Source organism: Schistocerca cancellata, chromosome 3 (genome assembly GCF_023864275.1).
Source record: "Schistocerca cancellata isolate TAMUIC-IGC-003103 chromosome 3, iqSchCanc2.1, whole genome shotgun sequence".
NCBI lineage: Eukaryota > Metazoa > Arthropoda > Insecta > Orthoptera > Acrididae > Schistocerca > Schistocerca cancellata.
The window spans coordinates 507,222,094-507,240,480 of NC_064628.1; the positions used below are offsets into that span (position 1 = coordinate 507,222,094).

At 40.9% G+C, this 18,387-nt stretch overlaps 1 protein-coding gene across 1 annotated transcript in view; it reads left to right on the forward strand.

The window, feature by feature from the left end:
• The first annotated feature begins 257 nt into the window (after window positions 1-257).
• LOC126175283 (uncharacterized) overlaps window positions 258-18,387 on the forward strand; it is a 47,856-nt gene continuing 29,726 nt past the window's right edge. Inside the window, exons 1-4 of the mRNA XM_049921947.1 lie at window positions 258-784; window positions 886-1,030; window positions 1,442-1,540; window positions 2,638-2,796. Coding sequence (XP_049777904.1) covers window positions 468-784; window positions 886-1,030; window positions 1,442-1,540; window positions 2,638-2,796 — 720 coding nt within the window. The 5' untranslated portion in view covers window positions 258-467. The remainder of the gene's footprint in view (window positions 785-885; window positions 1,031-1,441; window positions 1,541-2,637; window positions 2,797-18,387) is intronic.

An 18,387-nucleotide genomic window follows, 5' to 3' on the forward strand; every position in this document is an offset into this window, starting at 1 on the left:
TTAAATTGTTCTTTGTAGTTGTAACTGCCTATGAAGTCGTTTTGTAACAACAGACAGTAGTTTATTGCCGTCATATAGCTAATATAAACGCATTTTAAGGCACATTTGAACTTTGACGAATTTATTATCAAAGAGCTTCGATTTCCCTTGACCTCTGCATAAAATCGCGCCAAAAGTGTGTGATGTTTTCCCTCGTAGTCCAAAGAGCAAAGAAATTTCCGCCAATGATGGGCTGGATGTTTAGGGTGGGAGGGAAATGTTTGAATACAGTGTGTAAGCACAGGCGGAAGAAAATGAATGCGTAGAGGAACAAGTATGTTTTACGTTTTACAGGGTGGAAAGTTCTTGTGGTATGTGAAATGCGCTTACTACTGAGATATCGAAGGACGCCAATGGATTTTCTGAAACACCACAGTGTTAGCTAGTTTTAATTTTGATGGTAAACTGCTTACCTTTATATCATAGGCATGGAAAACAGAAATTTAGATTCAGGTCAGCAGGATATTATGAAATCTCCTGCCAGGAAGATTTTAGGTGATATAAAGAACGTAAATGAGGACCCTCCAAGTCCAGTTTCACCAACAGCTAATTTGAAATTGTTAACTAGAGTTGCAAGTCATTTCAGAAAAAGAGATTTCGGTGAAGACTGTGCAGGATTACTCGAGCAGAAAGTTGATTCAAACGACTACGATGAGAACGTTGATTCGTTGAGTGAATTCCGAAAAAAAGTATCAGCCGCAATCAAACCGCGCAAAGAAAAGTCTTTAAGTCTTCTATGTGACAAGTAAGTGGTAGATTTAAGGCTATTTATCTGCAGAGAAGCAATGTTTTTATGCTACTCAGCTACATGTATCTGAATTGCGTCGAATGTTACACGTATTTCAGGTTTTTGGAACTTTTCCCGCTGGAGGTACCCCCTGATAGTAATCTGTTTATATCCTTGGACCAAGCTGCCGCTCAGCTTCATACTGAAAGGAGACGATTGTATGACATAATCAACGTCCTAGAGAGCCTTCAGATGGCATCAAAGGTATTTGAATGTTCTGCTCGTTCATGAGCCCATGACATATGGTAAATGGCCTGTGGGGGAAAGCTTATGAAGCTAGGAATCCTGGGAAAGATTCAAAGTTCTTACATTATATTCAAAGTTGCTCATTTTACATGAACTTTTTATTACATAAGTGTGGATGTGAAGGGTGTATATTTACAGTGTCCCAATATAGTGTACGCCTTTCTAGTGCCTTATTATGTTAAATTACGGCTATGATGTTTAATGATATCAACACAGGGTGTGTTGAGAAGACCTAGTTTCTTTGCCAGATATTTCCTTGACTCTTTTTCCTCCCCCATCTCACTGCTTCTGCCTTTGGGTGGGTACACCACCACTTACAGTTTAGTTCTTCTTTCAGTGCAGATTGTGTTAATGATATATGTTTTTCAGATTGGTAAGAATAGCTATCAGTGGTTTGGAAATCAGCAGCTCCTAACAACACTTGCTGAACTGAAAGGAATGGCAGAAGAAATGGGTTATCAGAAGAAGGTAATTCCTTTCGTGCTCTGTAAAAGTAGTAAAAATGAGCAAGTAGTTTTATTAGTGGATTAACAGTTCACAGACTAGGGATATCATTTAAAGAAATGGTCAGAAGCATAGAACCTGCATAAGACAACTTTAGTTCAAAATATGTTGTTACATACTTCAGTAAATTCTAAATTTGTAAAATAAATTCTGTGATGTAAAGTATAGTGCAGACACTGTGACACAGCAGTCAGGAGCAGATGCAAACAGGAACTTGGACTACCCAAGGGGACAAGCCACACCTCTCTCAAAGGGCTTTACAGTCCATAACCATGATTTGTGCTTCAACATCAGAACTGACACAGTCACAAGGATCGCTGATCCCTGTGGTGTCATGGGGCTTGTACTCGAACTCCATGATGGACCAGGATTAGTCTCTGTACTCATTTCAAAATAAGAGAAAAGATGATGAATACACAATCCAAAGCAAAGCAAAGCTGGTACACAAAGCTTTTGGTAACCACAAAGTAGTTAAATGATAATAGTTTAGTCACTGTTTCTAAAAGTGTCTTGTGCAACCATAGTTCAAAATAACCACCCGCCTCCACCTAAAACTTTTGCATAGTACACTGAATGTACATATAATGTTTATCTGTCTAAAACAGAATGGTGTTGGTATCTACAGAAATACTGGAGGAGAGAAAGGCATCAGTAACAACCTGTTGTGTCATTGTTTTAAATATTTTAATTTAAATATTGTTATTTGAAACCACTGTTGTACATCATTGCACATGTTTTTAACAAATTTTGTGTTGTTGTACAGTTCATAATGTAGATTGTAAGCCTGTAAAGACTTACAGACAAAACTATTCTTAAAGGTCATTCTGACTTCTCACATGAAGGACATATCTGTATCCCACATCTCGCTAAAATTGTCGTCCCAACAGTTAAGTTCGCTCTCATGTGGTTGACTTGTTAAGAATTGCATAACTAGTTTTAGTTGACTTACTTGTGGGTCTCCATACTCATAATTGTTATTGATTACATATGCAGACAATATTTTGTTCTGTCTTTCTGTAATTTTATAAAGTTATTATACATTCACTTTTATTAAATTTCAGGTGAAAGCAATGCAAAAGTTGTGTTACTGCTCACCGAGATATCAAGAGAAGGAACTCCCCCTTACTCCAAATAGTCAACAGGCAGATGGTAACCGTGATGAGCGTTCGCTTGGTGTTTTGTGTCAGAAATTTCTGATGCTGTTTCTAGTGTCAGATGAGGTAAACATGACAGTGTTACATGGTAATAGATTCCCATGGCATTCTGAATTTTCATACGTATAACTGAGACTATGATGTAGTTCCATTATAATAGGCATTTATTATTATCCCATACCATTTGTATGATGATTGCTTAATTTTTTCCACTACTGCATAATTACGTAACAGGCTATGGATGTTTCTGAAAGTATGTTGACACAAAATGTTGTAGTGACTGGCTGGAGTTAGGTTGAGAACAGGGGATATTACAGAAGGAATAACAGCAGTTCTACCATTTTTTGTTAAATATTTGAAAGGACCGGTGCATTAAGTACTCTTCTATTCTTTTGATTTGTGATAAGAGCAGGGATGCTATGTTGATGAAGTGCAAACATTTATGATGAAAGTTTGGTTAAGATTTGTATATCATTGTCCCAGATTTACATTTATTGATTATCTTTATTTTGACCAATCATGTACACTGAATAATATAGCCACTGTCTCTGTGTCCTCACCAACAGGACATTAAATTGTAATCCTCATTCAAATTGTGTGTCCTCTCTCTCAATCACATCGGTATGTTCGTTAAATACCCTACATTGTAGAAGTAGAGGTGGGTAAATGCGCCTAAGCATACTGAAATTGCCATGAACATATGATTGACTATTTTGCTGTCAGCTTCTAAATGCATTGAATGTTTATTGCAGAGGATAACTTCTTGAAATCTGTATACAGTTGACATTTGACCAGACCTTGGTAGTAGCCACAGGATCTGAAGGAATGAAAACAAAATAAAATTCTCGTCTAGTTATAAGTGTTAATTTTGCACATCACTAAAGTTTTCAGACTGAGGAACTAAGATAAAAATGAATAATATCTCAATGTTTCCTTGTTGAATCAGGGTGTATACGACCCGGGAAATCCGGGAAAAACCCGGGAATTTTTTCATCCGGGAGAAAACCGGGAAAAACCCGGGAATTTTTCGGAATTCGGGAATTTTTCATTGTTTTAGCTTTAAGTTAAATTTTTGTAATTTTGACTGCAGAAGTGATTCTCTAGCAAAGAATGTTATTGTATCCTGCTACTGGAGAATTATACTGCAGCAATAAAATATAAACGAGAGGGGAAAAAATAAAACTTTAGTGGCAAAGGAAATGTGCAATTTACAACAACAAACAACCGTGCACGCACAAGCGTCTGCAAATAGCAAAAATATGTCAAAGGACGTAGGGCAAAGACTGTAATTCTTCGTAACAATAAACTGCTTGCCATGAGCATGACGTCACAACTGTTCACATTAGGTTCGTTTGACCAATTGCCAGCGATCTGTTGCGCATGCGCATTTGACTCGCGTATAAGCAGTACCTTCTCCCGCTACTTGAAGTTTGGCTGTTGGCTGTATCGGTAGTAGCAGCAAGCAGCCAGATGCAAACGAGAAATTTTTTTCTCGCACGCGCTAGCTGCCAGATTCACGCTTGCACAGAGTTGTCTGAGTTGTAGTGGGGAGGGGGTTAACCTCCACATGACCCGTGTTTACGTAAAGTGAATTCGCTGCTTCTCTTCGTGTACTGCTCCCACGTCAAATGAAAACAATACGGATTTCTGTGGCTGGGAGCTATCAAGTGAATTAAAATACATTCACATAATTACGGACGGCAAAAATATATTATTAATTTCAGTTTTCTGATTTTATTTCCAAGTTAGTAGCGGTCAAGCATTAATCGCCTTGCAGAACAGTGAAGTTATTTTTGCAAGTTTGCTAAAGAAATTTGGCTTTATTAATCTTTCCCCCGAGGCGATCATTTTACAGTATTGGCTACTTCCAACTGTTCGCTGAATTTCAAGTGCACGTTATCATCTTCTGCCATATATGGCATTATGCCATAATAAAGAATGAAAAATGAGGTCGTAGAGTACTGGTACTCCAAGAAAATTTACATCCCTAAAACCACACTGAAAAGCTTAATATCAGATGGAACCTACTTCATTGTGAATCTGGAAAAAGCCAATTTGCACAACAAGCCGAATTATGCATTTTAGTATGGTTTACGAAATTCCGATGCTCTTGGAGTATCCTCTGATGCACTGTTTCTTTTATGGTGTAATGTAAGCTCTCTTAGTGCTTTATACGCACGAACATACGGGCTTCCTACAACACTGCAGTTGCACACGCACAATTATGCCTGTTTTCTGGTGCTCTCTGGCAACTGGTAAATCGAACCTATTTCTAACAGTCTCCGAATAGTATTGCGAACGGTGGTTAGAAAAGCGTTACTTTCAAAGTAAATTTCTTTTTACGCAAGATGAATTATGTTACGTGTGAGAAAGTGGGATGGATATCTAAATCACAGAGCGTTCGAAACAGAACAGTTTGAGGACCAGCCACTTACAAGAATATCGAGCCGAGACATTTATGTCATAATTTTAAATTTACTGTCACATTTGTGTGATGTGTCTTAAAGTATAACACACGCAAAAAATATCAACATTACATGTGAAAGCTTAGCTTCTGTTGTAGCATGTTAATCTTAGAGACTAACATTATATGTGAAAGCTTAGCTTTTCTAGAAGATATACGGTGCGGCATACATTAATGTAAACCATTAACTTTTCCTCATGCGTGTTCGTGCTATGTGACCAGTGATCTTGCTATTGGCTGACTATAACACGTGTCCTATGTTCTGAATAGCCGCTGTCATCGGCTGACGAGATCTCGTGGGTTGAGATATGACTCGCTTACAAAAGGACATCGCAGTCTCGGTTTCAACGCTCCGGAAACTAACGCGCTGTGTTTGGTGCAATTCGAATTTATACTTTTGTAATATGAAAATATGCAGCGTATATGTTGATGCAAATCAAAGGTCTTTCCAAAATTTCTCTCCCTTTCTTTTTTTTAATTAAAGGTCTCTCCAAAACCTTCTTTGCCCCGTCTTTTCTTTTTTTTCCGGGAAGTTCTATGCGATTGTATAAAACGTTAACCATTCAAATGATTCATAAGTTTTACAGTTCCGAGGGAAAATCTACGGAAAACCTACTGTCACTTAGCACATAAAAAGTGTATTTTCGCCCGGGAAAAACCATATTTTTTAAACGGGGTATCCGGGAGAAATCCGGGAATTTTTTTTCCTTGTCCCTGTATACACCCTGTGAATGCAGCTATTGATCATAGAGCATAAGTCCACATTATCATTGTTGTGTGGGACACAGTCACAAATCACACACTCCCGTTAGCCATACCATCATGAACACCTGCTTAATAGCATGCTGGTCCATCTTTGGAATGCAATAAAGCATTGATTTTGGTGCACCAACGATTCGCTAAGTTCTTAGCAGGTTTCCAGATGTATATGGCACCAGATATGCATGCAAAGATCACAAAATTCCTGTAAACCATGGGCTGGTGATTTGTGCATCAGCACCCCAGATGTGTTTTACTCATTTTTGGATCAGGCAAATTCACTGGCCAACACATTGTGACTTCACTATCATGCTCCTAAGGTCACTGCAGCATGAATCTGGCCTTGTGACAGTCATAGTTCACTACTGGAAGAGTACATCATACATGAAGGGTGCAGGTCGTTCATAATGATGTCCATAATCCATAGCTGTCGTGGTGCCTTCGATCAGGCCTGCTGCCACAGGTCCCATGGGGGCCCAGGTGAATTTCCCCCAGAGCATAATACTGCTCCCACCAACTGCCATTTGGGGCACAGTGCACGTTTCAAGCAGCTGTTCATCTAGATGACGGTTTATCCAAATAACACACATCAAAAAAAGTTTTGCGTCACCCTGGTTCTGAGAGTTCTGGAACCTGTACAGAAAATTGGAATAGTGTCAACATATATCATTTCTTCCCTTTTTATTGCTCATGAAAATTACACATTGCATGTTGTATCACAAGACAGTGAGACTTTCAAAGGTGGTGGTCCAGATTGCTGTACACAAAGGTACCTCTAATACCCAGTAGCACGTCCTCTTGCATTGATGCATGCCTGTATTCGTCGTGGCATACTGTGCACAAGTTCATCAAAGCACTGTTGGTCCAGATTGTCCCACTCCTCAACGGCGATTTGGTGTGGATCCCTCAGAGTGGTTGGTGGGTCACGTCGTCCATAAACAGCCCTTTTCAATGTATCCCAGGCATGTTCGATAGGCCTCACCAATATGCTGCCAATATGGTTGCACAATCGGTCGGAGGATAGCATTCGCGTATTGTACAGCTGTTATGGTGTGTTCCATGACCACTGGTGGCGTACATCGGCCCCACATAATGTAACCCCAAAACAGCAGGGAACCTCCACCTTGCTTCACTTGCTGGACAGTGCGTCTAAGGCATTCAGCCTTACGGGGTTGCCTCCAGACATGTTTTCGACAATTGTCTGGTTGAAGGCATATGCGACATTCATCAGTGAAGAGAACGTAATGCCAATCCTGAGCAGTCCGTTTGGCATGTTGGGCTCATCTGTACTGCGCTGCTTGGTGTTGTGGTTGCAAAGATCGACCTCACCATGGATGTTGGGAGTGAAGTTGCGCATCACGCAGCCTATTGCGCACAGTTTGATCTGTAACGTGACGTTCTGTGGCTGTACGAAAAGCATTATTCAACATAGTAGCGTTGCTTTCAGGGTTTCTCTGAGCCATAATCCATAGATAGCGGTCATCTAATGCAGTAATAGATGTTGGGTATCCTGAGCGAGGCATGTCATTGACAGTTCCTATCTCTCTGTATCTCCTCCATGTCCGAACAACAACATTTTTGTTCACTCCAAGACACCTGGACACTGTCCTTGTTGAGAGCCATTCCTGGCGCAAAGTAACAATGCGGACATGATCGAACTGCGGCACTGACCGCCTAGGCATGGTTGAACTACAGACAACACGAGCCGTGTACCTCCTTCCTGGTGGTATCACTGGAACTGATCAGCTGTTGGACCCCCTCTTTCTAATAGATGCTGACCATGCATGGTTGTTTACATCTTTGGGTGGGTTTAGTAACATCTTTGAACAGTCAAAGGGACTGTGTCTGTGATACAATATCCACAGTCAACATCTATCTACAGTTCTGGGAACTGGGGTACTGCAAAACTTTTTTTGATGTGTGTAAGCCATCCATCCAGTGCAATAAGAAACATGAGTCATTCAACCAGGCGACATGTTTCCCTTGATCCAGGCTGAAACATCGATGATGCCATGCTCACTGCAGTCTTAATAATGATGATGATGTCTGATGAATCTGCCTGTTCAGAAATGCGTGCTGAAAGGTTTTCCTCTCTTCCACTTGTGCCTGCACCAGCAGTGTACTCTGTTCTGCCACAGATAGCTGCCTATCCTGCTTTATAGAGCAGCCCAGCCTCTGCTATGTGCTGTGTTGAGGCACGGACATCCACCACCTTGTGGCCTGCTCGTGATTTCAGTGCTCTTCAATCACTTTCCGTAGACACTCACAGCAGAGGTATGTGAACAGTCACCTAACTTTGCCATTTTTGTGATGCTCATTGCCAGTCACCTGGCCCTAGTCAGACACTTATGTCAGTGAATTTCCATATTGTGGTCTGTATCATCACGAGAATGATTACCCGTTTGTATGCTTTCCTTCAACATGTGCCAATAATGCCATCATGTAACATTCAGTCTTGGTGTGTGCAATGATCATAATGTACAGTTTCATCACTGTATATTTTATCCACTTCTGTAGGTACCTCTTTCCTTTTCACAGTTCTTGTGTTTTAAAGTGACCTCCTCAGTACAGGGTGTATACAACCCGGGACATCCGGGAAAAACCTGGGAATTTTTCCGTCAGGGAGAAAACCGGGAAAAACCCGGGAATTTTTTAGAATTCCGGGAACTTTACCTTGTGTCAGTTACCAGGTTAAATTTTTGTGATTTTGACTGGTAAGAACAATACTCTAATGAAGGATATTACTCTATCCCGCTTCTTCAGAATAATGCTGCAGCAAAAAACATGAACGAGAGAAAAAAAAATGAAAATTAAAACTTAAGTCGCAAAGGAAATGCGCCATACGCAACAACAAAACACAGTTCTTATACAAGTGTCTGCCAACTAAAGTGTCTCAAAGGCTTTAGGAAGAATATGCATTGCTGCCTTTTACAAATTGCCTGCGATGAGCGTGACATGACAGCTGTTTACGTTTGATTCATTTCAGCAGTTGCGGGCGGGCTCTTGCGCATGCGCTGTTGAGTCGCGTATGAGTAGTAGCTTCTCCCACTTCTGGCTACAGATATGTTGCTGGGCGCCCGTATCTAAATTGCTCCGGTTCGGAAATATCGTAGATCCAGGGCTCATGCACAGAGCAGTCTGAGTTGTAGTGGGGAGGTGGGTAATCTCCATGTGACCTGTGTTTACGTTTAGTGATTTTGTTGTTTCCTCTTCGTTTATTGCTCTCACATTAACTGAAAACAAAACGGATTTCTGTGGCTGGGAGCTATCAAATCAATTAAAATACGTTCGCATAATTATGGAAGGCTAAAATAAGTTGTTAGTCTCAGGTTTTATTTCCACCTTTGTGCCAGTCAAGCATTAATCACCTTGCAGAACAATGAAGTTATTTTTGTGTGTTTGCTAAAGAGATTTGGCCTTTATTAATATTTTGCGCCGAGGCAGTCAATTTATTTGAAACGAAGTGTTTAATTTCACACTGTTGGCTAGTTTCAACTGTTCGCTGCATTTCAAGTGCACGTTTGACATCTTCTAGCTCGTATGGCATTATGCCATAATAAAGAACCAAACATGAGATAATACAGTACTGGTACTCCAGAAAATTTACATCCGAATCTGGACATACGATTGTGCACTTTAAGCCGATTTATGCATTTTGGTATAGTTCACGAAATTCCGATGATCCTGAAGTATCCTTTGATGTCTTGTTTCTTTTATGACATAATGCAAGATCTTTTAATATTTTACGCATACGAACATGCGGGCTCCCTGCATCATCGTAGCTGCGCAGGCGCTCTCTGGAAACTGCTGAAATGAACAAATTTCTAACAGGTCACGGGAAAATATTGCGAATGGTGGTTTGAAAAGTGTTACTTTCAAAATAAATTTCCATTTACGCAAGATGAACTATGTGCGAGAATGTATGATGAATTTCTTAAATCACAGACCGTTTGACTCTCATTTAAAAATCAACTCTTTGAGGACAACCATCTAGAAGAGTTTCGAGCCCAGATCAGACATTTACGTCGTTATTAAAAATTTTACTGGCACATTTGTGTGATGTATCTTAAAGTGTAACACGCGCAAAATGATCAGCATTATATGTGGGAACTTTGCTTCTCTTGCAGCTTATTAATCTTAAAGACCAATATTATTTGTGAAAGCTTTGTTTTTCTTCTAGTAAAACTATGTATATTAATTTAAACCATTAACTTTTCTTTTTGTGTGTTCGCGCTACTTAAGTGATCTTGCTATTGGTTGACTATACTACGTGTCCTGTGCTGTCATCAGCTGCCGAGATCACGTGACGAGCTATGACTGGCTTACAAAAGCACGTCACAATCTCGATTTCATTGCTTCGGAAAGTAACATGCAGTGTTTGGTGGAATTCGAATTTAAAAACATTCTAAGAATTGAGAAGTTTTACAGTGCCGAGGAAAACTATACTGTCATTTAACACGGAAGAAGTGTATTTTCATCCGGGAGAAAGTGTATTTTAAACTGGGAAATCTGGGAAAAATTCGGGAATTTTTTTTCCTTGTCCACATATACACCCTGTCAGTATCTGTACCCACATCTATTTCATGCTTCTTAGCTTTCCACTTTCAGTATTCCTTATGTCAGTTTATTATAGTGTTTAATGTTACTGTCCTGATCAAGCGAGGCACTGCAGTGCTTGTGTGTGACCCGTTCTAGAGGATGATGGTTCAGTTTCCTGTCCAATTATCCGAATTTAGGTTTCCACTGGTTTCTCTAAACAGCTTAACCATTTGAGTTCCAAAAATGTATAAAAACATATAATTCTAAAATTATTCACAAAATTGTCATTAATTATTGTAGTAGGAAATAAATATACAAGGAAAAAATTGGCAAAAAGTAAACAATAATTTTTTTTGAAGTTGTAGTTCCAATTTGGAACCATAGGGAATACAGTTTTCAACCACCCATCATTTCACGAAATATGTTTGCAAGCAATTTCGCATTTTTCCTAGGCACAATCCCACACCTCGAAACTTCCATAAGTCATAGTGCCTAAAACAAATTATAGTCCTAAATAACAGGCAAAAGTGGGCTGAAATGTAGTGCATTTATGTTACAAGTACATATAGCTCCAGTGGATTCATTTAGAAACCTCTCCAAACAGCAGTTATATGAACTCAAATTTATGACACACTAACTTGAGATACACTTACACTGTCACTGATCTCCTCAGTATGATCACTAAAAAAGGAAAAAAAGTCACCATCTCTTACGGTCTTGTGGCACAATCTCTGCTCAACCTATTGCTTTGAATGCTGTAACTGCTTCAATGTATTACATTTTCTTAGAACTACCTCAGTGTATCACTAGATGTCTCTGTCTTGCAGTAGCATCAATGGTTTCATGCCAAAGCCACTGGTACTTCAAAATTAATTAATAAAGTGGTGGTGTCAGGCAGAAACCACTCATACTCGGAGTTTGAAGACAAATACCATGATATTTCCTTGTAAAAGGACATGGCCTTATTTTCCATCTACCCTTCTCCAGTCTCATATATAAACTAATTGACAATGGGATATTAAACATTATCTCCCTTCTTTTTCTCCTTTTTGTCTCTTCACTGTGTTCATCTTGTTTCTGCTCCACACAGTTGCGTTTGTTACCTTCCATCGCCATATGAATCTGATAGTCGATTTTCCATGTTCCTGTTTAGGGCTGTCCCAGCGTTCTCTCCAGTCGTGCATGGAAAGCAGTTTGTCAACTTTCATTCATTATCATGCTATCCCATGGCATTCTAGAAATATGTGTACTTTATGCGCATTCAACATCACAAACACTAAACCATGCCAGTGGAAAAATTAACTCTCCATCCTAGCTTTCTGAAGAAACATGTGAAAGGGATGTCAGGTTCATTACCGTTGCCAATGTCTGTCTGCAAACTTAATTGAGAGTGTGCTGTTTGGAGCTTACATTGGCTGCTGTGTAGGGTTTGCTCTTTTGGTTTTCTGCAGAATTGGAAATGTCTTTCAGGAGAGTGATGGGTGAATTGCAGTCACAATAGAGAAATTCATTTCTCGTGACTGTTTTATTACATGTCACTGCATGGTGATAGGAGAGCACAAATTTAAAATAATTTTTGTGGTCCTGCCTCTTTGGCAACCACATATTTTATTTATTTACTTCTTCCAATATGACCACAATGAATTTACCTCACTGTATCCGTGGACATTACACTGCAAGTACATAAAAATATGTCTGCCCAGATAGACTTGAAGTGACAGTAAGAATTCTCACATAAGCAAATGCTACTTGTGTTGTAAATTTATGCAAAAGGGGAGGAAGTTTTATCATTGTCAGCTAGCATGATTTTTGTTACCCTTCCTGAAAGTTTGTTCCAGATGTAGTAATGCATTTGTTCAGTAGTGTGCATGTTAGTTGGCAGTTGGTGGTGAGGTGCACAGTAGCAAAACGTGTACCCTGCTTTATGATGCACCAGTCAGTAATGTCATTCTCCCACCTGCTTCTGTAGTGTGCACTTTGGAGTGTGCAGATGGTGTTGATTTTTATGTTAGTCCACATTTATTAACAACCTTTTGGTTTCTCTGATGTTCATTATAAGTGACATAAAGTATACACCATGAACATAATGGTAACAAGCAATAGTGTTCTGTGTATAAAAACGTTTCAAGAAAACTAAGTACTATGGCTGCACGGGATGTTTGCACACATTGTTCTTGATGCTGGAGAACAACTGCAATGTGTATTTTGGAAAGAGACAAGGAGCAAGGTAATTGCGCCCTGGAATATTGTCCCATTCTCTCTCTAGTTTGCCCAACCCACCATTCCCCAGTAAAATTCCTTGCCGTCTTGTGACGTACACTTCAAGTGTTGGCCTTCTGAATTTGACAGTGGCACGCGAGGGCAAAGAAGTTGGAGGGAAGTTATGTACTGTCAACAAAATTCGTATTGAAGTTTGTACAGCTACTTTGGCTGCAACTGAAGTTCATGCAGACTACGTACCAATATTTGAAAGTAAAACAATGGAAAATCCGGGTTGGAATATCAACAGTTATAAAAAGGATAGAAAGCTAATCACCTTTCAGATGACATACAGAGTTGGACAGGCACAATGAAAAGACGGTTGCATACTGAGCTTTGACCAAAACTTTCTAGGATCTCTATGAATCCTTTAAACTTTAATCTTCCTGTTTCCACCTCTGGAACATAATCCCTCTTGTTTTGTGGCTTGTATGTACAATACACAACAGAGATGAAAGTAATGTTTTCCAAACTTTCTTCAGTAGTACCTAAACATTCTTATGTGATTTTCGGAAGAAAGTTCCTTCAGCTACTATGTGCAAGTGGGCTTAGCTGTCCATTACAACTCTTGAACTGTTCCTTTGAGCTTGTCCTGTATCATCAGCTTAGTAGCAACCCAAACTTCCGAGAAGTAGTCACGAGGATTCGTGACATTAAGTAATTTATATATTATTGCACTGTATGCTACTTGCAATTATGTATGCAATATGATCTTAGTCAAATGCCCTCCATGACTGCAGGCACACTGTTGTTATTTTTATGAAATTTTCTATAACTTCACAGTGTACTAGCACCTCAAGCTCTGAAATTACGTGTCGAATCTCAGCCTTGACCTCTAGAAGTAATCTTGGATTGTTGGAATACACTCAAGATTTCAAATACTCCCACAGAAAGAAATCACATGGTGTCACATTGTAAGGTCTGGATGGCCTAGTCATGTTACTGTTGCAAGAAATACTCGGCCAGGAAACTGCTTGCTTTTAACAAGTAATGGCTTTTCGATAATTAATTGAGAGTTTTCTGTGCCCCAAAGCAATTCAACAGAAAGCGTCCTCATCAGTGAATATTATTCTTTTTAATAAAATTGTTGTCTGCTTTTTATTTTACAGGCACCCATTGGACAAATGCTCAGCACTTTTGTCATTCTTTAATTTCCATTCTTCTGTAAGCTAAATTTTATAGTTTCAAAGATCCAGTTCTTCTTTCACAATTCTTTGCATGCTGGTTCTGGGAATCTCTAATTACTGTGAATGCCATTGACTAGATTTCATTGGACTTATTCACAATGGCGATGTTTTCTGAAGAACAATGATTAACGAATATGCTTAAAGAGTTCAATGTCCACAACCAAAGCAGTTTCCTGAAATTTAGCAAGTGGTGTCAACACAGTCAACTTATTTGGTGCATTATGTTGACCAAACATTCCACAGAGTGTGCGAACAGCCTCTGTACAACATTCACCACATTTGTAATGCGGTATTGTAGTGCCTATGTTGTACAGAATTTCGATGCAATGCTCTTTTGCACATGCAGGCATGTTCAAAGGAACAGGCAATGTGGCAACTACAGCTCTTATGAAATACATGTCCGAAGGAACACTGCATTGTAATTCTGAACAACACAGGTACTGCAGTGTTGTATTTATTCACCGACACTGGGCAAGTGGCTTTCAATTAAAATGTCTCCCCTGCACAGGAATATATATAATAATGAATGTACAAGTGAAGCTTTGTAGGCATATGGTTGACATGTGGAAGTTTGGGTTTGGCCGTCGAATGTGCTCGAAAGCCTAATGTTAAGGCGAGCATTTGCAATTAGTGGGAAGTCTGGGTTCAAGTCGTGGTCCGGCACAAATTTTCATTGTTGTCATTCTATTATACAGCTAGTGGTTGCCCATATTCGCAATTGCGAATACATTTCCTACATTTGTAAGTTTTCACTATGCCAACGCGCTGTTCCATAATGAAGTGCTCCATTGCTTTCAACAAAGAAAACAGATGAAAATGATTAATGGAAAATCTCATATAAATATGTGAAACAAATAATAACAAAGAGATAGAGGGGCTGGCCAGTACTTACCTCAGCTCAGTACAGCCGATAGATACACAAAAAACAGAACCAAAAATTTACGTTCCTAGCTTTCGGAACAAATGGTCCTTCATCAGGAAGGAGAGAGGGGAAAGAAAGGGAAGAAAGGAAAGTGGATTCAGTTACTCACAACCCAGGTTATGAAGCAACAGGGAGAGGAAAACAGGGAGGGTAGCAAGGATGGAGGCATGGTTGTCAGGGGGAAGCCAAAGATATTCTACTGTAAGTACTGTGCCAGCTTCAAACCAAAGAGGATGCATACAGAATTAAAGAGGTATACAGTATAAAGATAAACACAACTATGTAGGATGAAAAGATGCGTGAATGGCTAAAGACGAAAGGGAAAGAGGAGAAGACTGAAGAGTAAATGGGGGTGAGGTTGTTTAACGTAGGTTCAGTCCAGGGGGATGGCGGGATGAAAGGATGTGTTGGAGTGCAAGTTCCCATCTCCGCAGTTCAGAGGGACTGGTGTTGGGTGGGAGAAGCCAAATGGCACATACAGTGTAGCAGCGGTCTACCAGAGCTGAGATACGTTCTGTTGGGGCTTTGAAGCCTGCTACAATGGGACGGCCAGGACGGTCCTCTTTGTGGATTTTGGGTAATAGGTAGAAGGTAGGAGTACGGGGCTCAGGTGGAGTGAATAAGTCTATGGAAGCCGTTGTGAGGCCTTGTGAGGGACCTTGGATTTTTAGGATTTTCTGCAGCTCAGTCTGGATGGAGGGAATTGGATCCTGGGTAACAGCTTTGTAGGTTGAGGCATAACGCAGTCCTTCTGCCACATACTCCACACGGTCAAGTATCACAGTTGTGGACCCTCTATCTGCTGGGAGGATGACAATAGAGCGGTCTGTTTTCAGCTCCTTAATGGCACGGGATTCAGATGGGGTGATGTTGGGGGTTGTCGGGATATAACGCAGTCCTTCTGCCACATATTCCACACGGTCAAGTACCACAGTTGTGGAGCCTTTATCTGCCGGGACAAAGCTACAACGTACAAAGCTGTTACCCAGGATCCCATTCCCTCCATCCAGACTGAGCTGCAGAAAATCCTAAAAATCCAAGGTCCCTCACAAGGCCTCACAACGGCTTCCATAGACTTACTCACTCCACCTGAGCCCCGTACTCCTACCTTCTACCTATTACCCAAAATCCACAAAGAGGACCGTCCTGGCCGTCCCATTGTAGCAGGCTTCAAAGCCCCAACAGAATGTATCTCAGCTCTGGTAGACCAACACCTCCAACCTATCACCCGCACACTCCCATCCTACATCAAAGACACAAACCACTTCCTAGAACGCCTCAAATCCATTCCCACTCCTCTCCCACCTGAAACCTTTGTCACCATAGATGCTACATCCCTTTACACAAACATCCCACATACCCATGGTCTCTATGCCCTTGAGCACTACCTCTCCCAACGCCCACCCGAAGATCTTCCAAAAACCTCGTTCCTTATCACACTTACCAACTTCATCCTAACCCATAATTACTTCACTTTTGAAGGCCAGACCTACAAACAAATCAGGGGAACGGCCATGGGAACCAGGATGGCTCCGTCCTATGCTAACCTCTTCATGGGCTGCATGGAGGAGGCTTTCCTGAAGACCCAACAGCTGCTTCCCCTGGCCTGGTATAGGTTTATAGATGACATCTTTGTGGTCTGGACTCATGGTGGAGAAACACTCCTTAATTTCCTCCATAACCTCAACTCCTTTTCGAATCTGAATTTCACCTGGTCCTTCTCCAAAACCCAAGCCACCTTCCTGGATGTTGACCTTCATCTTGTTGAAGCTCACATTCACACCTCTGTCCATATCAAACCCACAAACAAACAACAGTACCTTCACTTTGATAGCTGCCATCCATTCCACATCAAACGTTCCCTTCCCTACAGCCTAGGTATTCGTGGCAAACGTATCTGCTCCAGTGATGAATCCCTCAACAATTACACCAATAACCTGACCAGTGCTTTCCTCTCCTGCAGACCTTGTCCACAAACAGATCTCCCGAGCAATACATTCCTCCCCGTCCAACAACGATGTTCCTACCCCCAGACCACACAGAAGCATCCCCCTTGTCACCCAATATTATCCTGGCCTTGAATACATCAACAAATTACTCCGCCAGGGATATGACTTTCTCAAGTCAACCCCTGAAATGAGATCATCCCTTGACAAAATTCTCCCCACACCACCCAGAGTTGCCTTTCGTCGCCCCCCTAACCTCCGTAACATCCTTGTTAAACCCTACAGTATTCCCAGACTACCTTCTTTACCCAGCGGTTCCTACCCCTGTAACCGACCCCGCTGCAAAACCTGCCCCATGCATCGCCCCACAACCACCTACTCCAGCCCCGCTACTGGTAAAACATACACAATTCAAGGCAGGGCCACGTGTGAAACTACACATGTCATTTATCAGCTGACATGCCTGCACTGCACAGCCTTTTACATCGTTATGACAACAACTAAACTGGCTGAGCGCATGAACGGACACAGACGAACTGTCCGCCTAGGAGATGTCCAATACCCAGTAGCAGAGCATGCCCTCCAGCATAATTCTAGGGACCTAGGAACCTGCTACACCGTATATGCCATTTGGCTTCTCCCACCCAACACCAGTCCCTCTGAACTGCGGAGATGGGAACTTGCACTCCAACACATCCTTTCATCCCGCCATCCCCCTGGACTGAACCTACATTAAACAACCTCACCCCCATTTACTCTTCAGTCTTCTCCTCTTTCCCTTTCGTCTTTAGCCATTCACGCATCTTTTCATCCTACATAGTTGTTTATCTTTATACTGTATACCTATTTACTTCTGTATGCATCCTCTTTGGTTTGAAGCTGGCACAGTACTTACAGTAGAATATCTTTGGCTTCCCCCTGACAACCATGCCTCCATCCTTGCTACCCTCCCTGTTTTCTTTTCCCTGTTGCTGCATAACCTGGGTTGTGAGTAACTGAATACACTTTCCCTTTCTTTCCCCTCTCTCCTCCCTGATGAAGGAACATTTGTTCCGAAAGCTAGGAACGTAAATTTTTGGTTCTGTTTTTTGTGTATCTATCGGCTGTACTGAGCTGAGGTAAGTACTGGCCAGCCCCTCTATCTCTTTGTTAAAACAGATGAAAAGTGTGCTATTTCAGTGCTGTCAATATACTGTACTGTAATAGAAATAGCATGTATTTCAAAAGTTGCATTCCTTCTTGGCTTTTTAGTCCTGCTTCTCTTCTAAATGTGTTGCATTAATGTACTGTATCACTCTATTAATTGAAAGGTTTGTAATTTATATTTGGTATTTGTGTCTAGCAAGGTGATGAACTGATACACTGTTATTTAATTTGGGGGAGAGGGGGCAGGGAGTGGTGGTTCAAATCCCTTTCAGGCCATTCTGGTTGAGGATTTTCTAGTTTCCCTTGATCACTTCAGGGAAGGGCAAGAATAATTTCTGTGGTGGGCCTATAGCTGATTTTTTTCTGTATCTTTGTGTAGCTGAGATGTTGCTCAGTCTCTTACTTACTTCATTGTCAAATAGACACCACAATCGA